General features: G+C 40.3%; 6 protein-coding genes across 6 annotated transcripts; 2 read left to right on the top strand and 4 right to left on the bottom strand.

Moving 5' to 3' along the window:
* The first annotated feature begins 662 nt into the window (after window positions 1-662).
* Window positions 663-2324, top strand: LOC108106907. The gene is made up of 3 exons (XM_041819782.1): window positions 663-703; window positions 1130-1859; window positions 1938-2324. The coding sequence occupies exon 2, from the start codon at window positions 1660-1662 to the stop codon at window positions 1831-1833; it is 174 nt and encodes a 57-aa protein (XP_041675716.1). The 5' UTR covers window positions 663-703; window positions 1130-1659; the 3' UTR covers window positions 1834-1859; window positions 1938-2324.
* A 2192-nt stretch (window positions 2325-4516) lies between these two features.
* On the top strand, window positions 4517-6641 carry LOC108106944 (glutathione S-transferase C-terminal domain-containing protein homolog). Its single transcript, XM_017214213.2, is given in 5 exon segments — window positions 4517-4778; window positions 4835-5010; window positions 5086-5551; window positions 5605-5820; window positions 5822-6641. Coding segments are annotated over 5 exon segments (1779 nt in total). The 5' UTR covers window positions 4517-4619; the 3' UTR covers window positions 6584-6641.
* On the bottom strand, window positions 6604-7438 carry LOC108106948 (NEDD8). The gene is made up of 3 exons (XM_017214216.2): window positions 7304-7438; window positions 7008-7138; window positions 6604-6942 (listed from the first exon to the last, which is right to left on the bottom strand). The coding sequence occupies exons 1-3, from the start codon at window positions 7319-7321 to the stop codon at window positions 6837-6839; spliced, it is 255 nt and encodes an 84-aa protein (XP_017069705.1). The 5' UTR covers window positions 7322-7438; the 3' UTR covers window positions 6604-6836.
* A 463-nt stretch (window positions 7439-7901) lies between these two features.
* On the bottom strand, window positions 7902-10080 carry LOC108106946 (homocysteine S-methyltransferase). The gene is made up of 4 exons (XM_017214214.2): window positions 9910-10080; window positions 9075-9244; window positions 8828-9007; window positions 7902-8691 (listed from the first exon to the last, which is right to left on the bottom strand). Exons 2-4 carry the CDS (start codon window positions 9229-9231, stop codon window positions 8033-8035), a joined length of 996 nt encoding a protein of 331 aa, XP_017069703.1. The 5' UTR covers window positions 9232-9244; window positions 9910-10080; the 3' UTR covers window positions 7902-8032.
* A 732-nt stretch (window positions 10081-10812) lies between these two features.
* LOC108106947 (homocysteine S-methyltransferase 2) lies at window positions 10813-12949 on the bottom strand. The gene is given in 3 exon segments (XM_017214215.2): window positions 10813-11702; window positions 12061-12165; window positions 12167-12949. Coding segments are annotated over 3 exon segments (996 nt in total). The 5' UTR covers window positions 12677-12949; the 3' UTR covers window positions 10813-11321.
* Window positions 12950-13351: 402 nt separating this feature from the next.
* On the bottom strand, window positions 13352-24866 carry LOC108106943. The gene is given in 10 exon segments (XM_017214210.2): window positions 13352-15239; window positions 15241-16322; window positions 18863-19087; window positions 19210-19502; window positions 20051-20126; window positions 20129-20621; window positions 20689-21241; window positions 21299-21432; window positions 21496-21629; window positions 24388-24866. Coding segments are annotated over 10 exon segments (4449 nt in total). The 5' UTR covers window positions 24551-24866; the 3' UTR covers window positions 13352-13943.
* Window positions 24867-25117: the final 251 nt, after the last annotated feature.

Genomic DNA, 25117 nt, shown 5'->3' on the forward strand with positions numbered 1-25117 from the left:
CATGGACTATATTACATTTTGCCTATAAACAACTGTTGCTGTAAAGTTTAAATATAAATTTTAAAAAAAGCGCACCATCTCGAAGCTTTATCCGAAAGCTCCCCAGTGTGCGAACGAGACAACGATTGGACCGGTGAAGCAGTACAGCTATAGTGCGAGAATAATCGCCGGCGAGTTGAAAAATCGGTCTACCAGAGCTGCGGGCCTGTTACAATTCCGGTCTAAATCTAAATGATGCTGCTCACTGCTCTAGTTGTTCGAATTGGAAGCGCCAGCGGAGCGAATAAGACGAACGCGAAAGAACCCGGAGTCGGTACTAGCTCCGCTCCCCACTTGGCCCTTGAAACACTCAACTGTTGAGCAGTGAGCATATATTATTTTGCAAGTATGTTCTGCCTCTTGTTATTAAAAACAAGTTCACAGCCAAAAAGTATCTTCTTCGTGCGACTGTTACTTCCCTTTTTCCGAAGAGACCGCAACTTATCCAACACTAATTTTCGAATCGTGGCAACGGGATGGGAAACGTGTAATCGAAAAAAGACAATATCGTCACTTGAGCCACACAATTTCGATTCATGGACTCTAACGAACAGGCGCCCAGGCCGAGTAACCAGTTCCCGATGAGATTTATCGCAGTGGCAGTCACTCGACCTCCGATTTCGTTCCGTTTCAACTGAGTGTGAATTTCTCAGGCCCATGTGCGGTGTGTGTTTGTTTGAATGTTTGTTTGTTGGTTTACCTCTTGCCATGGCCATGGAGTCGCTTTTGAGAGAGTGCACATACACACTTTTGTTGTGCTGTGTGGGGCAGCAACTGAGTGGTGGTTTTGGGGGCAAATCATATTTTCGAATTGAGTGGTGGATAGAGTTATACTCGGAATATCCGGAGCTCATTCTAGGGACTCTGATTTGAGTCGCAAAAAGAAAAATTCAAAAATTCTGTTTATGTATCTCCCCTACTTAAACTACCAAATAATAGGAATTATTCTTATGATTAAAATATTTTGAGGGTTTTTATTACATTTTCATCTTATGTTTCCAATAAATCAACCCAAATAAGTTGAAAATTATACCGTAACAGTACGTTTTTAAGGTAGCTTCTTTTGGTTAATTTCGTTCTCATCTTTCAGAGAAACCCGAGTACCAACCTACGTCATCGGCATGCCTGGAAGCATGAAAAAATCCTTGAACATATTGACGGACCAGGAGTGCAGTAGCCGAAGCATATAGCTGCATGTCTGACGAAGTGTGGCACACATAACTGGAATAACTGCTGCCAAGTCAATGCCACATTATCGGGAACTGAAGTTTAAAAAGGAGAGGGACAGAGTAGTGAAGTGGATGAAGAGGAGTATAGACACGACATTCGTGGAGCCGACCATTAGAAGAAGCCTTGTCCAAGGCCGTGGGGCAGGGGGCAGGCGAAAGCGAAGAATCAGGCAGAGGAAGTGGCTCCAATTGGTTAGACATTCCTGGAGCTCCCCAAGGCCGCTTTTGGTGATGCACAGTGGGCAAAATAATGTATTTCTATTTAAACTACGAGAACCCCAGAAATCTGTGATAGAGAGTTCTCAGTAGGTCTTCCCTATCATTCACATTGCTAAGGTTTTTGTTTGTTTTTAGGCACCACTTTTTTTTTTAAATTATATTTTTTCGAGCCATGGCAATAGTACCAGTTTCCAATATCCACACTTTACGACCAAATTCCCTCCACGGACTAGAGTTTATATACGTACCCCTGCAATATAGTGTCCACGTGACCACGTCTCTGATTTCGGCTATCGGGACCTTTTTGTACCGCCTGTGGGTTCCGCCCTTGAGGAGAAGTTGGTGACCATAGGTTGATAAGGATATTGGAAGGTAAGCGATAATGATGATTTTTGACCAGATAATCATAATACATAGGATCACATTACATTATTATCCACTTCTACACAGTCTCCACAGTGCTGCAGATTCAGGTGAAGCCTTAGCAAGGAGAGGTTAAAGAAGCCAGACTTGGAAACCAAAGGAATTCGCAGCCGAGGACGGACACGACATCGAGCAAAGCAGATGAAGAAGATGTTAACCCAAGCGGATGCAGAAGTAAAGTACGAAGAGGGACAAGGGTCCATGACCAGGACCAGTCTGGACTTGAGGCGCTGCCATGGATTGGGAGGTGGAGCAGGGCCCTGGGAATATGAGAAGGGGCAGCATCAACAGCATCAGCAGCATAAACAAAACGACCAGCAGAGCTGAAGGAACGGAAGAACGGTGCACTGAACAAAATAAATTCTGTGGTTTTTATATTATAACTAAAATTTTTTACAATAAACTTAAACCTTAATGTTTAATACTTTGACTAGAAAAATTATCAGCTATCTACAGTTACATAATAACTTACAAACAACTATTTTTATATATTTTTGTTTTTATAAGAAAGATCAAGTACTTTATTTTAATAAACCTTTTCAAATTTTAAAAAATGAATTGATGCAAATTTGATTCTGCCTAAAAGTATGCTCTAAAAATAGTATTTAATATATCCTTGAAACGAGCTGCGAGTTTACTGTAGTATATCTTTATTATTAATAAAAGCAACTAGCACAAGTAAATTCAACCCTAAAAAAGTTCGTTTAAAATGCGGAATCTTAGTCCTCTTTACAAAATTCCTTCCTCTTCAGGATTACGCCGATTATCTTTTCCAGTGTATCGACCCTGGGAGCAGACTCAGTGCAAACGGAAAAAAAAAGTGGTAGAGTGTGTGTGTGAGCGATTCTCCGGCTGTCTCTTGTTGAAATTCTCCCCATCCTCTTCCTCTTCTTCATGGGAAAATTCAGGCCGTGGGAATACATGTGAAATTTCGATGGTGTCCGGGAACAGGCGAGCAGCAGTGCTAGAAAGCAACATCAGAAGCAGTTAGAGCTCCAACGTAAAGCACCCCTTCCCGTCCAGTTCCCGATTCCCATACCGATTCCCATTCCCATGCTATGTATGTATATTCCCCATGTCATTTCCAAGAGAAAAAGAATTCTAAGCCAGAGCGAGAGGGCTACAGTGTTGCTTTGTTGCATTGTTGCCGAAGGGCTCGCAAAGAGTTGGTGAGTGTAAGGGAGACAACTGGTGCTGGCCCTTTTTATGTTGCTCCCCTCGATGTTTGTGCAACATTTTGTGGCCTCTGCCCTAGCGCACAGATTTTAACGGAACAACTTCGAGCAGGCGAACAGTTTTTTAAACTCAGCGATCTCATACATGCAGCATGTTGCATGTTACCATCAAGTTCAAGTTCCCTCCAAAACCAAAAAAAAATTATTATCTCGGCAGGCAAAACTCCAATTTTTCAGCTAACAAAGGGCCAAGGTTATTTCCCGAGGCCATCATTAGGGTAGAAGGTTTCGTTTCGATTAGAAATTGCAGCAGGCACGCAGCAAACTGCAGCAGGTAAATGGAGCAGTCCAACATTCAGCCGCGTTCGCTCCTCCATTCCCCATTTTCCATTCCGCATCGCTATTACCAATACCTTGTGACCATTCCCCATTCCTTAGGCCCATCATTACTTGAAATGGATAAAATTAACTCGTCAGCAATGAGGTAGTTTATACCCTTTAAATTTACTTTGTCACTCATTGTTGAAATCAACAGTTTACAAAATAACAAATTTTGAAAAGAAAAACTATAAATTTAGAAATCCTCGCTAGGTACATATTTTCTGAGTTATGCGGAATACGCTTCTCTTAAAACATATAATCTAAGTGACAAAAAATAAATAAAAGTTATTTAAAACATAATTTTTGCTTACAGTACAAGACTCCTTAAATGTTCAAAATACAATTACATATTTATTTAAAATTATTATGATTTAACTTTCAAACCCATTTCCAAACAAAGAAGTAAGCTCATTTTCAAAGAGAAGAGTATCGACAAGAATTATGTTGCCCTTTTTGCTGAGCCAGAAGAACGGCGGCCACAAGAACTTCTTTATTTTTAGCCACCATAATGTGAACATGGCAAAAAGAGGGGAGTTAGTGAGAACATGAATGGGAGGCAGAAAACATAAAAAAAGGATGGTCAAGCAAAAGGCGGAACAGAACGAGAGTTTAGTACCTCCAAAAGGATGTACAAAATTAATGCATAGATGTATTGAATTATGTATGTCATCAAGAACTTATATTGAATACATATTGAATTCTATTCTATTCTATTGAATACATATTGAATTCTATTCAAATTTTAAAATGAGGGATACTTAAATGTACAATGTTAAGGCATATATGTATGCTCCTCAGGCATGCTCCACAAATTGAGATATTTCAAATTGCTTTTGATTGTTAGTTAGGCACACTATTTAAATTTATTGAAATTTTTTAAATACCCCAGTATAGGAATACCCCAAACTATTAAATAATTACTAATGATAACCAAAATTTAAATTTAAAATCTAAAAAGCAGTTTGAAATCAACGAATTCAGGTGAATGCCAAACGTTCTTCTTCCTTTTCTTTGGCAATGTTACCAGACTAACAACTAAGGAGGGGGATACCACTAGTCAGGCAGCACTGCTGTTTGGCCCCCAGCTGGTTTATTATATTATTTCCTCACGTTTATTTTATTTTTGATTTTTTGTTTAGTTATTAATGAAACTATGGATCAGTTGTACCTAGAGATCGAGATCAGTACTCAGAAGCACAAGGAGGAGACTAGAACGACTATTTACACTAGTGTTTCATCGTTGCTAGCATTATTTGTATACAAATTTCTCAATGATCCTAAACATGTTCGAGTTAATTTTGTTGCTACAAAGGTTTGATTTAAATATTTATAACTTAAATAAAAGGTATTAATCAATTCTCCGTCAAGATCGAAGGTGGTAAAATAGCTTTACGGAGTTCCCAGTTGAAAAGGGAACTGACGGATCAGCACATCACGTGCAGGGAAGCCGCGTCTTTGTCCTTGCCCGCCATCCGGGATTTAAAACTTCCGATTTACGAAAAGGATGGTAATACCTTCATAGCAGGAACTTGCGCTGTTTGCAGGTTGGTCAGTGTGATTTGGTTTTAATGATTTAGTTATCCAAATATTGATCTGTATATATTTTAAATTTGCTTCAGGGAGCTTATTTCCAGACAACCGAATGAAGAATTAAAGAAACTTTTGGGCTTCAAGGGCAGCTGCCTTTTAGCTCCGTCAGAAGCTTCGATTTGGACTAGGTTTTGCGAGGTGGATGTAGTCGACGTTGTAAGTAAACTTCATAATGGCCACACTTTGGATTCTGTACCACCAGAAGTAGTAAGGTTCGAGCAACATATGAATGAGCCGGTGAGGATGCATAACATCTATAAGCAGGCCAGGGATCAAGCGAATCAAACGGAAAATGGAAGCAAAGTGAAGAGAAGAGAACGAGTCCAGATTAAGTGTACCACGCCTAAAGAGGAGCTGCTTATAGAGCACAGATTTGCCGAGGGCATTAGTTTTACTATTGCCGATCTGATTCTGTATCCTCTTTTAAGGATAATCTTCCAGCATTGCAGTCAAATGCTACCTCATTTTCCACTCACCAGTACTTGGTTCAGTGAGGTTAGTAAAGAAAACTGCTTGCCCTTTTAAAGCTAATAAACTATTTGTTTCAGATCGATTCATTTGATGGAAGGTGCGCTCGGATCCTGAAGGAACTTTATATACCTCAAGAAGTTTTAACCCCTCCGGGAGATCTCGGAATCCCCGACTGTGAAGCCACCAGTCTTTATAAAGCCGATCCGAAGCGATACAAGCCCAGAAATCGAATCTACACCAGTCAACTAGAAGTTGAAGCGGCCCTTGAAAAGTTGTCATCGCTGCAGCTGCAATTTCAACTCGGATTCGGAACATACCTACGGAGAGCAGATCATCGCCTGGGAACAGATTGAGCCCACACATGCCAAGAGTTCAGCATTGCCCAAGGAGCGCCTTGAAAGGAAACGACAGCAGCTTGAGAACATGGCTAATGCGGTTGTTTCCTTGGCTCAACCAGGCGATCGCATTGTGGATTTCTGCAGCGGAACTGGACACTTGGCCATACTTCTCGCCCTCAAACTGCCAAAGTGCACTATTATAGTAATGGAAAACAAAGCCTTCTCTTTGCTCCAGGCTCAAAAGAGAACAATCGAATTGGGCTTGACCAACTGTGTCTTCTACCAATGCAATATAGATTACTTCATAGGAGGTTTCGAGATCGGGGCCTCTTTACATGCCTGCGGAACTGCCACGGATATCGTTTTGCAGCAATGTCGGAGGGCCAAAGCACATTTTGTTTGCTGTCCGTGCTGCTACGGATCCCTGCAACCTATGCCTCACATTTCATATCCATTAAGCGAATCTTTCCAAAGTGTGTTGGGCACAAAGGACTACATGTACATAGCTCATTCGGCTGATCAGGCACACGAGATGGGCACCACCAACTGTAAGCCAGAAACCACGCTCCAGGGACTTCTTTGTATGTCAGTAGTGGACACCGATCGCCAGCTGCAAGCGGAGGAGGCGGGCTACCAGGTTATCCTGACGCGCTTGAAACCGGAGCAGTGCACGCCAAAGAATCACCTGCTAGTCGGACGTTTTGTTAAACAGAACTGAACTTAAAAACTGCAAACGGCCACTTATTCAAAATAAATGCATTTTTGATATTTTTAAATCTTGTTACAACATTCTTATGCGCTCATTTACACATTTTTCTTTACATTTTCCCGATGCGCATACGCATTTCTTTTTTACCACTTTTTTTTACTGGTTTTTTAGTTTATACATATTTTTCTTCAAATGATGCTTCTCAAGCTTAATGTATTTGAGTAGAGTTTAAATGAATGTTTTCCGCTTAACAACAGGATAATTACAGAAAAGGTATTAGGATGGAACCACCGCCTCGCAGAGCCAACACCAAGTGGAGGACTGACCCCCCTTGCACCTTATAATCCGCCGCAGTCTTGTCATCATTCCTTGAATGGTATTAAATCGGAAATCAGTTAAAATCAATGACTAATCTAATAAAACAACAACTCACATCTGCTTGCCGGAAAAAATGAGACGCTGTTGCTGTGGCGGAATTCCCTCCTTTTCCTCCACTCTCTCCTTGATACGGTCCACCTTGTCTGTGGGCTCAATGTCGATCTCGATTTCCTTGCCGGTCAGGGTCTAATGGAATATAAAATAATACATATTTAAAGTTAATAAATGGACGTACATATACAATAGACTCTCTTTTGATTTTATTGTTTGATGTGACGCTTGGCACGGGTTCAGCGCCTTTATTTCGCCATCTTTATATATTATTGCGAATATACATTTGAAACCACTAACCTTTACTTTGATCAACATGTTGTCGGTTAAATGAGCCTGGTCTTTACAATAACTAAATTATCTACAATTTTTGCAAATCTCCACAGCTGGTTCTCTTTTTTCGGCGTTAGTTCGACTAGCTGTCAAAACATCGATGACACTATCGAAAGGAATCAATACCTCGATTATTTTTAGGTATTCTATCTCATTTATTAAATTTTAGATTGAGAAATACCTATTTATCCGCAAAATATTATTTATTTATTGTAAGGCATCTACTAAGACCCGATATGTCGATTTCTACTATCGACGAATTAACAAAGATTAAAATATATCAAGAGTTCGTGGTGACTGGAAATTGATATAACGATAGTATGATATCGAAAAGAAGCGGGAATTATAGAAATTTAAATTGTATTTATTTTTTTGACCATTAAGCATCACAATTACTTTACTGAAAAAAGAACATATAGTTCATGTTAAAAAGTCTTTCCATGGCAGTGATTAAACTTTTTAACAATTGCTTGTCTGCAATAGTAACTTATTTATTTTCTATAAATTTGCAAATATATATTTAAATATTATTATAAGATATCGGTAAATTAAGAAACGGTAAACATTTGTCTGTCTTTTCTTTATTTATACTAATTTTTAGCCTTACTAACTTATTAGGTATATTTACAAGTCTAATTTGAAATGCATTTTGTTCTGTTCAGATTTACAAAAACCCCCCATTTGAAGAGTTTCCCTTTAGGAGAGCTTCTTCAGCTTGTTCCAGCTGCGAATTGCCTCTCCGATATGTCGAATATCTCTCGCATAGGTTCGACAGCATCCTCCAATTACCTTTGCCCCCAGCTGCGCCCACTCGGGTACGTAATTTGCAAGTGGGACACAGTGCTCCCTTCCCTGCCAGCCATTGACCACATCGTAAACTTCCCCGCTATTGGGATAGACAACTAGGGGAATCATGTCATCGGCATCGCGATCTCCATTCAAACTCTTGAACAACGGAGTCACAAACTTGGGATGCACACAATTTACCCCGATGGCCAAGCATTTATCCTGGGCATTTCTCTCCGCCAACAAATCCCAAATCGCATTTGCCGCATCCGCAAAAGTCTCGCCATGTGCCAAAGTATTCTCATCCTTGCACTGGAAGGCCACCCAAAACTTTACGTCCGGATAATCATCGCACAGCATCTCCACAAGCGCCTCTGCCTCCATTAGGCAGGGAATCGTCTCGATGGCCAGTGCATCTACGCCAGCTTCCAAACAGGCCTCGATCCTGACGCGATGCCAATCCGTAATCTCCTTGGCGGGCACGTAGTCAGCATAACTACCGGTGTACTCGGAGCCATCGTGCAAGTGGGCTCCATAAGGTCCAATGGATGCTATGATCAGTGGGTAACCTTAAAAATTAAAAAAATTATTTAGGTTTATAATTGATTAATGGCTGGAGTTAAAAATAAATAACGATTAACGAAACGACTGATCCGTATCATTAAACCGATATAATAAGTTAGTTACAACAGAATCTGAATTTACCTTCCGGAACCGACAGCTGGGCCTGATAGCACTCAGTAAGATAGCGCTCCTTGGCAATGTGTGCCAAACGGACCGTGTTCCTTATCAGCTCGATGCTCTGTTCCTCATCCAACTCCATGTATTCCATGTAACCCTCGACACTTGACTGATAGGTGTTGGTTAAAATGATATCGGCACCATCTGTTGTTGTCAGGGAGGATAATTCAGTTAATCTGTTGCTAATTGCTCCTAGTAACTAGGTACTCACTCTGCAGAAAATCTAAATGGGTGCTAATGATGGCCGCCGGATTAGTGGCATTGAATCGGGCACTCCAAAGTGGATCTCCATCCACTGAGTTACCCACATGGACGGTCATTTGGGTGCCAAAACCACCATCCTTCACCAGCACGCGCGTCAATCCCATGATTACAAGGTTACTGCAAATGGGGGGTGGCACCAAGCAAAATTATTTATTAGTTACACGCGTCATTGGAATAGGAGATAATTAATATGAATTTATTCAGGGAGCTTTAGTATATAACATATATGTAACCAAGCTTCGACATCTGGCTGATTGCCCATTAAATACAGATTGTTTAGCAACAAAGTTGCACCAAAGCTAGTACTTTGGCACAGTTGTTTACGAAGTGGATCACACAAACTTATCTTCATTTTTTAGTTCAACGAACTTGTCAAAGCGGAAGACTAATGCACTAACAACTTAATCTAAGAAGTACGCTCTAGAAAGTATAACTACTGATTAATAGCATTTATTCATTCTGCAGATTAGATACTGCATTTTACAATTTTACCATTTTGATATTATAGGAATGATCTATAAGATGTACATATGTACTCTGAGATAACCACTACTAATAGTCATAACCTCATGTAAGTAAAATTGCTTTAAAAATTGAAGAACAAATATGTTTTTTTTTAATTTTGAAACTCTATTATTACTTAATTCAACTTATGATCAATTAGTAATATCTTAGCAAGGCATTATCTAGGGACCCCTTCTTAAGAGAATTTTAGCACACTCTGGCAGAGAATCTCTGGCAGCCAGGCCGTCAACAAACACACGATAATGTCCCGCACTCACCTTGGAAGCTTATTTATAGATCTTGTAAATCGCTAAATTCAATAACAACTTTATTAGACGTTAGCTAGACTGGCTGGTTATCAAGCTTTTTGGTTTTCTTTTTCACAAAACTCTCAGACTGGTGGATATGATCTGTGGCACTGGGTGCTCGACGAACGTTTAAGTGTTTTACAGCTCGTCGAGGGCCTTTTATACTTTCTGGGGCAGCCACTCAGCTGTGCGAGGCTTATCAGAGCGAAATTAATAAATAAAATTTATAACAAAACAAAACGGCAAACATAAACATGCGAGTGCCCCCACCACAAGTGATACTTTATGGTTGATAAGGCGAGTGCACAGCTGCCAGACGCTGGCCAGCCAGATTTGATTGTCCGGGTTGAAAGCGACTCCTCCTCCACAAGGCTGATGAAATCGTCAGATCGTTGGAGTGCGTGGTTCATGTTCCCGAGCGATTGGACTCGGAGTATGCTGCTCGGGATCCTGGCTAATTCATCGTCGATAACCTCTGCCAGCCGCGTAGTACCAACACTCAGTGATGTTCTTGGTTGTTGACTCTGCCCACTGCAGATGTTGACAGCCGGTGCTTCCAATAGCAGAAGATTATAGTCCAATAAATAAAATTATTGATTTAAAGAAAAAAACAAAAATAAGACCTGTCTTTAGGAAAACAAACAGGAAGACATGTAAAATAATAAGAAAAATATAAATTATGTTGCATACATTAAAGGCGTGAACTTTGTCTTGCTTTGCTTTATAAAATTTTGTCGGCTAGAGTTTAGTTAAAAAAAGTGAAAAGCGGGTGATTAAAGATTTGTTTTAGATAATGAGAGATTGATTTTATGATGAACAGTATTTTTGTGTATACCTTTTTGGTTACCCCAGGAAAATGAAATAAATAATTGATTCCAAGAAGTTAAAGTAAAGACATTTTTATAATTATTGCTTACTCGAAAGTACATAATAATATATTTAATTCATTCCCCTAGGTATCTATTATCAAATGTACATAAAGTTCTCTTTAAAAAAATCCAGATCCAAGTCAATAATAAAGTTAAAAAAAACAAATATATTTTATTTAAAAAGACAAATGCACTTTGTTATTTGAAAAATTGAATCAGAGATTGTCCTGATTTTGATTGAGCTAGGTTTGCAAATTATAGCAGTCGCTGGGTGTCCGCCAGCCCCTGCCCCCAAACCCACTTGTTTACCTTTGCTCCGCCCGTTTAATCTGGTTTTTGTCTCCCAGCCGTCCACGCTTTTTTTCCACTCTCTGATTAGGCAGCCCATCTGATCTGGGTACACAAATATGTATGTATTTAGCAAACTAAATAGGTCTAGGTCTAGTCACACGAAACGGCTTCGCATTAACAACAAGCCAGCTATCAGTCCTCGCAAAGTGCTTCCGAGACCGATTACGGTTTTATGTTGATGCTATCGACGTACTTGCGGATCGCCAACACATCTGTCGGATAGACCCGGCAACAGCCACCTACCACGCGAGCTCCTAGCTGGAGCCATTCAGGTACAAATTTAACCACCTCCTCGCCGGTCCCAGTCCAATCTCCCAGCTTTGCATCGTAAATCTCGCCGCGATTGCTGTAGACCACCAACGGGATACGATCCGATCCGGCCGCTTTGGTAAGAGATGTTAGCAAAGGGGTTACATCTAATGGGTTCACACAGTTGAGCCCAATTCCAATTAATCGGTTTTCAGCCTTGCGACTTTGGACCAACCGCCAAATAGAAAGAGCAGCCTCCGCAAAGGATTCACCACTTGCCAAGTGCTTTTCATCCTGAAATTAAAAATAGTGTGTGTAAAAAATTGAGTTAAATTATTTGAGATTATCTGAATAAGTTATGTTCGTACAGAAAAATATGATTTCTTTAATCAATTTGAGATAAAAAATGTAATACGAATCTAAATAATTTTCTCAGTGAACCATGGTTGCAGCATTTTTTAAATATAAAAATATTAAAATTTATGTTTGCATTTTTTAAGTTTATATATATAAATAAACTTTAAAAGAAAAATTTTACATTGCGTCTAAGAAACGAATGCTAATGTTTACCTAATGCTAATTTTCAACTAAACTTGTTTACTTCCTAAGATTATATATAATTTTATTCAGTTATTCACAACCAACTACTCACTTTGCACTGAAAAGAGACCCAAAAATGAGCTTCTGGGCAGTTGTCCAGTACGAATTCAGCAACTGCCTCCGCCTCCATCTGGCAAGGAAGAGTTTCCAGGGCTAAAGCCATCGACTCCAGCTGCCAGGCATATCTCTATTCTAGTTCTGTGCCACTCTTTTAGCTGCTCCTTGGAGATTTTGTCCGCATAACTGCCAGAGTACTCGGATCCGTCATGAAGATATGCACCATAGGGACCTATTGAACCCAAGATAAGAGGAAGAGTAGATTCCAGCTCGGAGCCGGTTTCCTTTAGGTACTGATTTTTGGCCTCCTTGGCCAGATGGACACTCTTTTGAATTAGTTCTACACCTCGTTCTTTGGTCACACCCAAGTACTTGACGAAGCCCTCAACGCTGGACTGATACGTGTTCGTTAGAATAATATCCGCTCCATTACGCAGAAAATCCAAATGAGTTTTAATCACAGCCTCCGGATTTGTGGCATCGAATCGAGATCCCCACAATGGATCGCCATCCACTTTTTCGGTTACATTGTTAGCCAATTGCGATGAGAATCCTCCGCACTTGACCAGAATTCCCTTAGTGCTCCAGTTCCAGTTGTTGGTCTTCGCCATAGCTTCGCTGGACTACGTGATTTGCTTTCTAATTGCTACCAAGCTGATACGGCTGTATTTTGTATCTGACAGATACGTGATATTGTGAGTTTTGTCGACTTGGAATTTTATTATTTTTGTCGGATTTTTTCGCTTGGGTTGGCAACTTTTTCCGCTTATCTTGTGTGAGTTTTCACAATACAAAAACTCACAGATACTTTTACACAGCTCAGCTGTTCTTTGTTTACGGGTGCTAGCTACGAAACAGTGAGCATTCGATAGGGTAAACACTGCATAATATATTAAACAAAATTAAAATACTCAAATATTTATTTTAAATAAACTATTAAATTAGTTATTTATTATTAATTTTATGTTTTACATAAAACTTATGTTCATATTTAGTTCGCACTGTAAATATGTAAGAATTCAATGGCATTTAAAGTCACATAAGTACTAAAATAGCAGCAAGCGGTTGACTTGATGAGAAAAGATAAGTATGAGGTACTTAACCGCAAGAATATATATACATGTATATATTTTTAAAAAAGCAACAGATGTCTTTTGACAAAAGCAACCCTAGAGCTGACACAGTGCCCCTTAAACAGTCGCGTCTAAAATATTAAACGTTGAGTATTTAACAAAATAGATTTTTCTTTGTTTCCCAAGAAAACCATTAAAAACACTGAGTTAAAATATAAATACAATACGCATATTTTATATAGTCGAGATAATACATATGCAAAAACAAAGGATATACTAACATAAACTTGTATGTTAATCGACACGAAAAGAATTAATAATCCTTAAATACCTTGGTGTTAGTGAATGCAATTGGTTTAAGTTGATAAATTGGGTGTATAATCACATAGTTTTGTTTTTTGTTTATAGTAAATAAATAATTCAGGGAATATTTCAAGCTGAAAAATGCCACAAACATAAATGTAACTTTGGTAAACTTACGCGTTGTATAAATTCTAAAACTTGTCTCGCTTCTAAATCTATTTTACATTTTTGCACTAAATAACAGTTACAGTTATAGGTATTGATCTTGTTGTGTGTATAATATGTGTACATATAATATTAACCACTTTTCAACATTGCTACACGCGAATAAATACTAGGCTCAAAAAATACAGATATTTGTTATTGGTTTTGTTTTTTTTTTCGTTTTGGAAAGCTTCATACAAAAAACGGAACGGAGAAAAGTTTAAACGAAATGCCAAAATAATTTGAAACACTCAGTCTCAGGTCTCCTTGATAATTTTTTTCGCTTCCTATTTTCCATTTACGAGAACAGATTGTTGCGCCTCTTCAGGGAACCGAACTTCTTCTCCGCCTCGAGTAGCATCTTTTCGTTTCTAACCACTTCGAAAGGAATGGTCCTGGACAGGCGATCCATTTCCTGATCCGAGGGAAAGTCCTCAAAACTCATGTTACTGAAACCCGTTTTCGCCGAATTTTGTATGGTGTTGGATTGGAAATTGCGACTGCCACCAGCTCCTCGATTCTCATCCTGATCCTGTTCGTCGTCGTCATCGTCGTGGGACTGGTACTGCAATCGCTGGTGTTTCTGCTTGCTGCCGGAACTCAGGGAACTGGTGGATCCCAGAGCAGCAGCGCTAACTTTCTTGTATGAGTGCCCCTTCACCTTCTGGGTGAGCTTTCCCGGCAGAACCCTCACAGCCAGATGGGACTTCTCCTTCTTGGCCTTTCCAGGGGCAGGTATACCGATTCCGTCTGCCACCACATCGGCATCACGCAGCACCACGGGCTCCTCCTCGTCGTCCGGTGTGAAATCGGAGCAGCGATCTTGAGAGATTTGTACATAAGCATTATCGGCAATGGGCAGCAATGGACGAAGATGGGTAACGGTCGCAGGAATCGGAGCAGGAATTGCAACAGAAACGGGGGCAGGAACTGGAACAGGTGCCGGAACTGGAATAACTGCTGCTGCTGGTGAGGGTTGTGGCTGATTAATGGAGCAGGAACTGGTGCTAACGCTGGCATAAGACGGCACATTTACATAGACACTGCTGGTGCCACACGACTTAACCGTCTGGTTATTATTATTATTATTATAGTTCATCGGTGGCTCCGGCGTTTTGTTGATAATAATCGAGTGATTTATGGTCACCAGTTGTTGTGGGGCAGAAGAGTTGACAGAAACGGACACGGGAACGGAGGCAGGAAGAGACACAGACACGGAGGCGGGCACTTTGATCACATTGTTATTGTTGTTGTTGTTGTGGCTGGGAAAGTGGTGGATCTGGTGGTGTTGAGGGTTCTGTTCGATGGTGCGAATTACCTGTGGAAATGGCTCCAAGCCGAAAAGATCGCATTGGTTATTCGCCACCGCCTCCGGCTTCAGTGAGTTTTCCTGGAATGGATTGAAAATTGGTTCATTGAACTCGTCTAGCTGTGGGGAGTTCCCCGCTTGATTTGTGGGCGTGATCTGCCCTGGAAAGCTGGCAAAATTGGTCGAAGGATCCACTGCTCCTGCAGCTTTTACTGGTGTAGACGTCCACATCTCGGGCTCTGCCGGCTTAGGTTTAGTCTTGGGCTTACTTTTCCTTTTCAAAGGGAATTCCCACCGGTAACTTAAAAGGCGCCATGGCAAACACATCCTCCTCCGATTCCAGTACCTCGGGATTTGTTGGTAGAGGTGCCGCTAAAGGTGATTCTGTGCTGCTCTTGCTTTCCCCAGAACCATAGTCCAATTCATCATCCAGCAGCAGTGGGCGATCACCGAACTTGTGCAGAAGATCGCTGGATGTGGGGCTTAGTTCTTCGGATGGGGCACTTGGATCTCCGTTGCCAGCTACAAGACTGCGGTCCTTCTTCCTCATTCGGACCTTCACTACCACCCTACTCCGCACATCGTCTTCATGGGTCGTTACACTCTCGCATTCAGCATGATAAGCAGAACTGCTACAGGTCTTTACAGACTCGCTGATACCATCCATTTCTGTTGGCAAAGGACGGCGTAACTTAGCCTGGGTCTGGCGAGGATTCTCATCAAACAGGTCATCATCCTCAGCCCGAAGATCACTGGCTGATCCTATAGAGTCCCCATCCGATTCCACCGCCTTGGCAGCTTCTTCAGCCTGTGCAGCCACAGCTGCAGCCATGAGATTCAGCTGTTGGGCCGCCTGATGGGCAGCTGATGTGGGTTTCTTGGTCTTGTCACGAAGTTTCTTCACTATAGGCAGATGGGCTGTCTTGTCCACCTTGTGATAGGCCACCTGTTGGATCTTGTGAATGGTTTCTGGCAAATTGCTAGTCACCATCTGCATCTGCTTGAAAATGCCGCCACCTCCTTCATCGCTATCCTGTTGAAAAAATTCGGAACCCTCGGAGTCAGATTCATCGGAAGTGGGTTGATCCTTGCTGCGCAGCTTTTCGTACTTGTTGCGATCTTCCAAAGGAAGCTTAACATAACCAGAGACACCTTCTCCTCCAGCACCGCATGGAATACCACATTCTGAATCGGTTTTTAGTTTGCTGATTAGCGAGGTTTTCTCCTCGCTGGAAACCTCCAAAGTTGGGGATAGGAGCCACTTGGAAGAATTGGATGAGGTGGCGGTGTTAACGCCTCCTGTCACCAGGCCGATGGGGGTGACCACTCCTCCTCCTGATCCGCCGGAGGAAACGCCGATGAATTTCGCTGTGGACGAGAGCGAAGGACTTTTATGCAGTAAGGTAATGAGATTACGGGTTTAAACGGGTTAGCGGCTGTTTGTTCTACAACTAATTATGGATGAAGAAAGTGAGAGCTTGTAGATGATCCCCTGGAATGTGAGGTGTTACTAAGTGATTTATGAATGCTCTATGCTCAACGTGACGTATACGTAATATGTTGGTTAGTTGAATGACCAAGGCGACGATAGAAGCTGGAATACGTTGTAATGTTGACCCAAAAATCAATTTGGGGAATAATGTGTTGATTTGGAGGCATGCACAGTTTGATTATACTTCTTTCTTGATTACTTTAATTAAATTTACATATATAGGAATTTTATTTGTACTTCGAGAAAAACTTTTTGATATAACAATATTAATATTTATTAAACGTCAATCAGCCAATTTCTAAATTATGAACAAATAAGTAAATATGAATGAAATTAACAAATTTTTATAACTAGCTAGAGATGCTAAATCTTACATTTTTTTTAGGCTCAATTTGGCGTCCTCTTTTCCAGAGATCGGCTGGATGCTTCGCTTTAAACGTCTTCTTATATTGAGAGCTTCATTGTTTTTTGTGAGACGATCGTTATACCGTGTGCCTGTTTATCTGTTCCTAGCAAACAGGATATTTGAAAACTGTATTTCAAATATAAGTTACCCAAAGTTACAATTTTGTTTTTTTTTAATTATTCTTCATTGTTTCTGTGCATGCCCCAGCAAACCATTTGCTTATTTATTATATTACCCACAAGTTAAGTTAGTTAGTTTTACATTTTGTGAATTTTCAGTTTGGTTTTGAAACATAATATAGAGTTTATTGCAGTTTTGCTTCAGTTTTTGTTTAAATCTCATACAATTCTTGTGGCTGAACTTAAGCTAACGCCTTTTCTTAACTGGTTTTTGTATAAATATATAGTGCTTTAGATATATATATATTATCTGTATTTGTTGTCATCTGATAATTTGCTTGTATGTGTCTTGGTTACCTGACTTTTGTTGCTTTCATTGCGCTTTATCTGTTCATCAGCTCATCTTGGGTTCTTCTAATTACTAAACTTTAGCTCTTTGGTTTAACGCTTCAAGGTGTATTTACTCTCACCGATTTAACTTATGTACAGTATTAACAAGAGTAGTCGTAGTTATGGCTAGTTGAACATTTCAATTGGTGTGGCGGTGTGTGTGTGAGGGGCATAAAAGAACAAATTGGGAAAATATTGGAAAGTATCCTTGGACTAACTCGGAATTTATCGTATATTGTCTTGCGTTCAATGGACTCTCTCGTTGTGATTATTAACAATTGATTGGATTATTTTTGTTTGTTTGTCTGCTGCCACATCCGCAGAGATCGGAGTTTTAGACGAACTTTTATGGAAAGCGAAAATATATATAAAAAACAATCAGAAGATAAAAATTTTAGACTAGTTTACTGTCATGTCGAGCGGTAATTAGATCTGCCGACCCATAATAAAAATCTCTTTAGCATTAATATTTAGAATTGCACGGTTTTTAACACATGTATAGTAAGTATTAACTCTGATATGCAAAATATTGCCAAAAATATATTCGCTAGTTAGAATTCAATTGCTTCACACTCTACGCCAACAACATGAATAAATAGTTCTAGTTTTATCTCTTAGTTAGCTAAATTTACAATTACACACAGAGTAGATACATTTACAATTAGACCAATGAATTGTACAATAAAAATAATTGAAATTTGTTCTTTTGATTGGTTAGTTTTTAAACCACAACCGCTAATGTATTACTGTTATCAACTAAATTTACATATGGGCTAAATATTATTTTATTTAAATTTTTATTTATTTGTTTCTAGCTTAGTACCAGCACCAAGTAGTGATTATTAGAAGCGCTTAGATTGGAGATTGTTAAAGGGATGGGATACAGAGGGTGAAAGAAAGTATAATTGATTTCCATATTTTCCAAAAAATAATATAATAAGTAATTTAGAAACAAAGAGTCTTTGTAGAAACGTGATTACGAATATCTTTGAAAAGTGTTGTTATGTTTTTTTTTAGATAATCTTTTTATCAAACACCAGAAAAACTTATAAGAAGAAAGTTAAGAGAGTTTCTTTGGATTATTTTCGGGTTGATTAGTGGGTGCATTGGGGTATTTACAAATTGATTGATTACACTTAAGTAGTCTACGTCGCGGGACCTTCCACCCATCTATATGGCACGCTAAATCTTTCGATCGAGCAGCGATCGGTTAGTATACGGATAATCTATAGCTGGAGCTGATCGGATCTTTCGCCGGCTACCGATGTAGGTTGTTTTGGAAGCGGCTCCTTTTTGGATGGAGAGTATCGAGGATATTGCCTTGGCGGCTCTCTGCTGAGTTGAGCTGAGCGTTACTAGGAAGTTTTTAGACTACGTCTACGTCTACGTTCAAATCACTTTCACTTTCTGCATCGAGATTGAGAGCGAACAAAAGCAACAATCGGAAAACTAAACGTATTCTGGCATTTGCAAACGATTAAGGTAGAATTTCATGCTTTACCTCCGGTTTTGCGCAGCGATGTTGCCTTCTCGCGCAGTCCGGGTGGCAAACTGAATGGTGCCGATCCAAAGGGATCCTCCGAAACTTGCGGCGGATGTGGTGATACAGCGGTCGTGATCGGAGGAGGAGGCGCAACAGCTCCTGGTGCAGCTGGAGGAGCCACAATGGGATTCTGTTCTGTTGGCGTTAGCGTGGATGTTGTGGACGCCGATTTAGCTGTAATACCTAAAATATTAAGTTCGTTAATGCAAGCCAAGTTAAAGAAAGGTTGTGTCAAAAAAATGATCCCTAATTCTAATAATTAATCAGTTAATAAAAAGAACATAAACTCCTTTCTCTCAACTTACTTCCTTGACTTCCTCTTTGGCGGATCTTATCGAATTCCGCCTCGAAGATATGATCCTCGGTCATCTGACTGAATGGCTGTTCTTCTTCGAATGGATTCCAGGCCTTTACTTGCTTCTCCATCGCCGTTTGTCCTGGTTTCATTAATTCGCTAATGGAGACCACGGCAGAGTTTGCTGTTGCATATATCCCAGGATTAGAGGCAGCTGTGGCCAATGTCTGCGGACCATCTCCCATGGCAGCCAAGTTATTATTAAAGGGGGCCAGAAACTGACTTGTCTCATTGGCAAACGTTCTGGAGCGCAACGAAACAAATGGATGATTAGATGATCAGTGAGTGATGGAAAAATTAAAAAAATTTAAACGGGAAAAGAGCAAGCAAAGCGAAGAAAGTAAATACAGGGATGGGTAACAGATCTTAAGGCTACAATGTGTCTATTGACTTCGCGGCTCATCGGCCTCATCCTGGTCACTTGTAGCTCTTTAGGATTGGGAACACACAGAAAGAGACAAGCAGATAGTGAGTGAGAGAGCAAGAGAAGAGCAGAATACAGAACACAGAACACATACAGATCGTGCTGGATCAAGCCATTCAAAAGTGTCTAAAATCAAGAATAATTGTAATCAAATTAAAAGTTGCAATTATTTAACAAAATAGAGTAGTTGTAAAATCACATTATTAAAACGCTCTTAGAATTGTTTAAATTTTAAACAGATAAATTAGAAGAAAAAAAGTATCCCTATGTACTCATAAAAAGGTCAAATCAGATTTTATAATACAAATTACTTGTATTAAAATTGTAATTCTTGATTTTAGATTATTTTTTTTTACGTTTCACTTACTTATTAAAGGCCGAGGTGTCGCTAACGTTTCGTCTATGACCACCGCCTCCACTAGGTTTTGGAGGCGTTAGCATATTTTTGTAGGCGTGCCACCAGTGACATTCGTGTCCTGAGGCACTTCCTCCTTTCTCGGCTCTTCTGCTGCTGGTATAAATTCAGCTGGAATTGTCGACGTATCAGGCTCATTAAAAGGATCCGGATAGCCGCTAGTCTCGAAAAGATTATTAGCAACAGGAGCTGCCGGAGTTACAGCCTGTGATGATGGCGGAACAGCTGGTGGCATGGCTGGGAAGTTGGCCTGGAACTGTTCTACCACAGGTTGAGGCTGAGGCTGTGGGGAGGTGATATTCTGTCTTGGAGAGGGACTTGGAGGCAAGCCGAGACCCAAAGGATTCCCTCCATGTACCGAGGATGAACCCTTAGGCCGAGACCGAGGAGCTACACTGGTGCCCGCCTCAACAACAGAAACATTCTGAGCCTTAGCTGCCTTTGATGCTGCTGCACTGATCCTCTTGGCCTCCGATTCAAACGGAGGAACTACCAGCAGATCGAAGTTTGGAATGGGAGTTTTCTAATGAAAATAAAAAATAAATATAATATTTAACGAATTTCAACAACAGAAATGCGGCAGTACTTACATGCAGATTCTGAACGGGATTATCCTTGCCAGCCAATCGAAAGGCCACCTCACAGACTTGCCAAATGTTTGGACGCTTCTCCATATCCGTATCCAACATATATTTAATCAGTTGATGCATGCCCTTCGAGTACTTCGAGGTGTCGGGAATGGAGAATTGACCATTCTGAATGGCAAGTGTGCTTTCCCCGAAAGGCAAGGAAAAGAAGCACAGCTTGTAGAGCATACAACCCAGTGCCCAGATGTCCGCCTTGGTGGTTATGCTCTTTACTCCATACAGGTCAATCATCTCGGGAGCTCGATAAGAAAGAGTGGTATATTTCTGGATCTCTTCTTGGACTACTGTTACTCCGTGCTGCTGAGGATTAAGCGTCTTAGCCGTTGCCGAACCAAAGTCGCAGAGAACGAAGTTGCCAGCGTCCGTCTGCAGGATGTTCTCCACTTTAAGATCGCGGTGGATGATCGGGGTCTGACAGTAATGCAATCGGGAGACCGCCTCGGCAATATCACAGAATATGTTGAGCACCTCGGGCTCCGTGAAGCCAACGTGTAATCTGTGGGCAATTACATTAAATTAGATTTAATTTGATTAATTAATTCAATTGACCTACCTTGCATTCATCATGGCCAGCATGTGATGCTTGCAGTATGGCATCAGGAGGAGCACCTCGCACACACCGTTCCCGGTAGGCGTAATGCTCGAGTCCACATAACCGATGATATTCTTGTGCCCACTCAGGTTGCTCTGGTTTAGTGAAAGTGAATGTTTTATTAGATTAGGTATGTTTGTCCTAACTTATTTACTTACCGCAATCTGTATCTCGCGCTTGGCTACATTCAGATCGTGCTCATTGTTGACGTACATTCGCTTCAGGGCGTACTTGGTCGCCGAAGAGCTTCCGCCGCCATTGCCCCTGGCCAAGAAGACCATGGCGAAACCACCTGCGTGAGTTTTTGAGGAGATGGGGTAGAGAAAAACCGAGCATTAGTGGGGGTAAGTTGATGGTCTAGACATTCACAACAGCTGTCAACTGTAAACAGCAAAGCATATATCAACGAGAGGAATACATTTCAGGAAAACACATCATGATTAATACCCAGTAATTACAAAAGCTTTAATAGGAGTTCTTAACAGTCAAAGTAAAAAAGGCAATGATTATTAAACTATTTTTTAGTTCTAACCAATGAGTATTAACAGAATTAAAGTCTGTATTGTATATCTCAGTTCACGACAACTACGTGATCCACATCTAATTCCATTCTCTGATATATTTTACGTTCACTTGTGTGCAGTGCAAATATGCACTCATTGTTACTCAGGATATAGGGTATCTCAATTCGAACGATAGCAGTTACTGTCTGGCCATGGAACGATTTACACATGTTTTTGCCTAACAGACGATTTGCATGAGGTTTATTTCATTTTATTGCATATAGAATTCAAGTAGAACCGCTCTCGCCCCCTGCCCATCTACGTTCAGCCCCTCTTCACCTGTCGCTTTGCGCCACTTCAAAATGTACGATAAAAAGGCAACGCAATATAAACTAAACTATTGAAGGTCACGTACAGAAATAACAACAATAACATGCGACAATAACAATACTCAGCGGGGGAAGATCGAGGGGTGAGAAAAGTAGGGAGCGTGGGCACTGCGAAAAATACAATTTTCATATATAGGGTATTAATATATTTTATTTACTGAAATAGATTTTAGTTTTTAGATTTTCATAAAGAACCAATTCAAACCAAATTTATATACAGAAACAAATAGTTTTCTTATTTATTGTCAACATACTTTAGGAATGTTGCTAGCATATTTATCAGTGTAAAAGTTGTAGAGAAATGAATAGCGGACAAACGAATGTAACCGTTTTTGCTTGATTTTTGCTCGACTTTGTGAAATTATGGCGTCAAATGTTAATCAATGCTGAAGGTTGCCAGCGAACAGCAACAAATCAACTTTGGCAAAAAGCTACAACAAAAACAACATACATTAATAATAGTATGAAAGCAAAAATAACAATGCACAATTGTAGCGAAGCGAGAAAACTTGAGAAGGCAATTTAAAACGCAAACGAGGGTAAAAAAAAGTGGCTGGAAAGGGGAGTTAAATGCAAAGTGGGCTTAAAGGGGTTAAGGTGGGACAAGGGGAAAGCTCCACTCGTTAACCGTTTGTCGCTTAGTCATTTGTAATTTTTGTTGCTATTGGGGCTGTCTTGTTGGGTGCTCAAAAGTTAAGTTAAAAGAAAGCAGGTGTACAAAATTAAAGGTGATTAAGCACTGTGTTACTGTAGAGATAGTCATATATCATTTATCGATATCATTCATATGACAAAATTAACATCTCAATAAATATCAAAACTTTACCAGCTTTATTAATGTATTAATACCGAAGCTTTTATTCCCTTTAAAAATTCAGATACGATTTAACATTTCTTTGGAAAAATAAACAATAATTATCCTTGTTGAATGAAATTTTAATGCAAATTTGTTTTTTTCGATGTATCTGTAACTGGATATACTCCATCAAAATACTTTACGGGGTATTCCCGACAACAGCTGACTGTCTGACAGCGGCGCCAGCGCAGCGCAAAACAACATTACGAATCGAGTCCGCTTGCCAAAAGTATAAAAGTAAAAAACAACTACGTAATGGCTAAAGGAATGGTAGAAAATGGAAAGGAAGGCATTGTGTGAGCAATCGTTGAGATGATCAAATCTTAGATGGCGGGTGTTTGTGCCAAGCCCAAGAGGAGGCACTTGTACTGCAGGATATGGTGCACTCCACATTTCAAGGACAAGGACAAAGCTCTGGTGATTTCCTTAGGGGCGAACTTTGCCATTTAGCTAGGCAAAAGGTGGAAAACTCAAAACAGGGAGACAGTCGGCAGATGAAGGCAGTTGAGTGTTGGTCTTGCCGCTTCATTGGCTAAATTAACATAATTGATTCAATTGATTTGTAGCCATGTGTAGTGGCTACGGGAATTCTATGGTTATTTCAGGGGAAAACCAACCAGAACTGTGACTGGGTTTGTACAGTCTGACTTCTCTAACATGAAAACCCATTTTGGGTTTACCAAAAAACTTTTTACAGTTTCAAACGCATTTAGACTTAATAGCTTTCTGCAACCCATTAAAAACTCGAGTTTTGGGCATAATTCTGTGCCAAGGCTGAAAATTGCAAGGCAATTATTTGGTAGCTTTGGGTCTTTCAGGGTCAAATGACAAAGTTCAAGTTATTTTTGCACATAACTAGTTTAAATTTGTAACAAATATGAATAGAAGTTGTTATGTTAAAAGTGTAAATATATCAGGCACTGGATTTTGTTAGCATGTACCTAAAACAAATAATATTTTTCAATATAAAAGTACATTTTAATTTTGAAAGAGGTATTCCAAAATATTCTATAGGTTTGAGTTAGTTAATTTCAACAGTACGTATTATCGGAAACGCGACAAGTGGCGCCCCAAATTAAGTGGATACGCAGCTGATTTTTATGCTCTTTAGCGGTTTGTGTACGCCCCACATTTGGGAATTCTCGATTTTTTTTTATCTAATCTGACGGAGGGAGGAACGAGAAAGAGGGCATGTAGGCTGCTGCCCACCTGTAAATCAGCCAGGTGATAAGCATAATCGCAGCTCTACGTGTTGGTAGATAGGGGAAATGTGGACATAGATAGATAATATAGGATGTGTACCTTCTGCCAGGACATCCTCCACGGTGACCGTGACGCGTCCCACTGTGAAGACCTTGCCCACAAAGCTGTTTTTTTCGTTCGAGGACGACGAGCTGCTGCTGTTGGGCGGATTCTCCAGTCGCGAGTTTTCATTGCGCTCAAACTTGGACAGGATTTTCTTCATTTTCCCCCGATTTTCACCAGAAAATGTTTACTGCCCAGCAGTACTACGCACACACACACTCGCGAGCTCACGCACACAATATCACACGGTCTTAATTGCCTGCGCGTAGGTGTTTTTGGCAATTTTTTTGCGGGGGCGGCTGACGGTTGGCGGAGCGTCGGTGCCGCAAGCCAATTTATCCACGTTCGAGTCAAGTCGGTTAGCTGAATTAAGCTATTTTGCGCACTTTGTGTTTTTGCATGCACACACACAATGCAGGGGAAAAAGAAAGTTGTTCGATTTTCCTGCTGCTCTTGTTAAGATGTTCGTATGCTAGTGTGACCAGAGCAGTCTGCTGCAGTTAGATGCGCAATCCGTCGCCAGTGCAGCCGTCTATCGGTTGACATGAAGTAACTAAAATGCAGGGTTGAATTATTTCGTTTAAAAGTTTATATTTATTTCATGAAATTAATTAGTTCTAAGAGTAATCGACTCTTTAAATTTATTACATATCTATTTTTACTACTTAAGGTGTGCTTAAGTTATAGCTAAGTTAGACAGAAAAATACTTTAGACTTAAGGTAGCTA

The sequence above is a fragment of the Drosophila eugracilis genome, unplaced genomic scaffold, assembly GCF_018153835.1.
Source record: "Drosophila eugracilis isolate 14026-0451.02 unplaced genomic scaffold, ASM1815383v1 contig_952, whole genome shotgun sequence".
Classification (NCBI taxonomy): domain Eukaryota; kingdom Metazoa; phylum Arthropoda; class Insecta; order Diptera; family Drosophilidae; genus Drosophila; species Drosophila eugracilis.

Bases quoted from the DNA above. Each gene is read 5' to 3' on its own strand.
- LOC108106907 (XM_041819782.1), top strand. From the start codon at position 1,660: ATGGCAATAGTACCAGTTTCCAATATCCACACTTTACGACCAAATTCC.
- LOC108106948 (XM_017214216.2), bottom strand. The intron at 6,943-7,007 runs GTGAGTTGTTGT...ATACCATTCAAG, and splicing joins ATTTTTTCCGGCAAGCAGAT to GAATGATGACAAGACTGCGG.
- LOC108106946 (XM_017214214.2), bottom strand. From the start codon at position 9,231: ATGGGATTGACGCGCGTGCTGGTGAAGGATGGTGGTTTTGGCACCCAA. The intron at 9,008-9,074 runs GTGAGTACCTAG...TGACAACAACAG, and splicing joins CCATTTAGATTTTCTGCAGA to ATGGTGCCGATATCATTTTA. The intron at 8,692-8,827 runs GTAAATTCAGAT...TTAATTTTTAAG, and splicing joins CCAGCTGTCGGTTCCGGAAG to GTTACCCACTGATCATAGCA.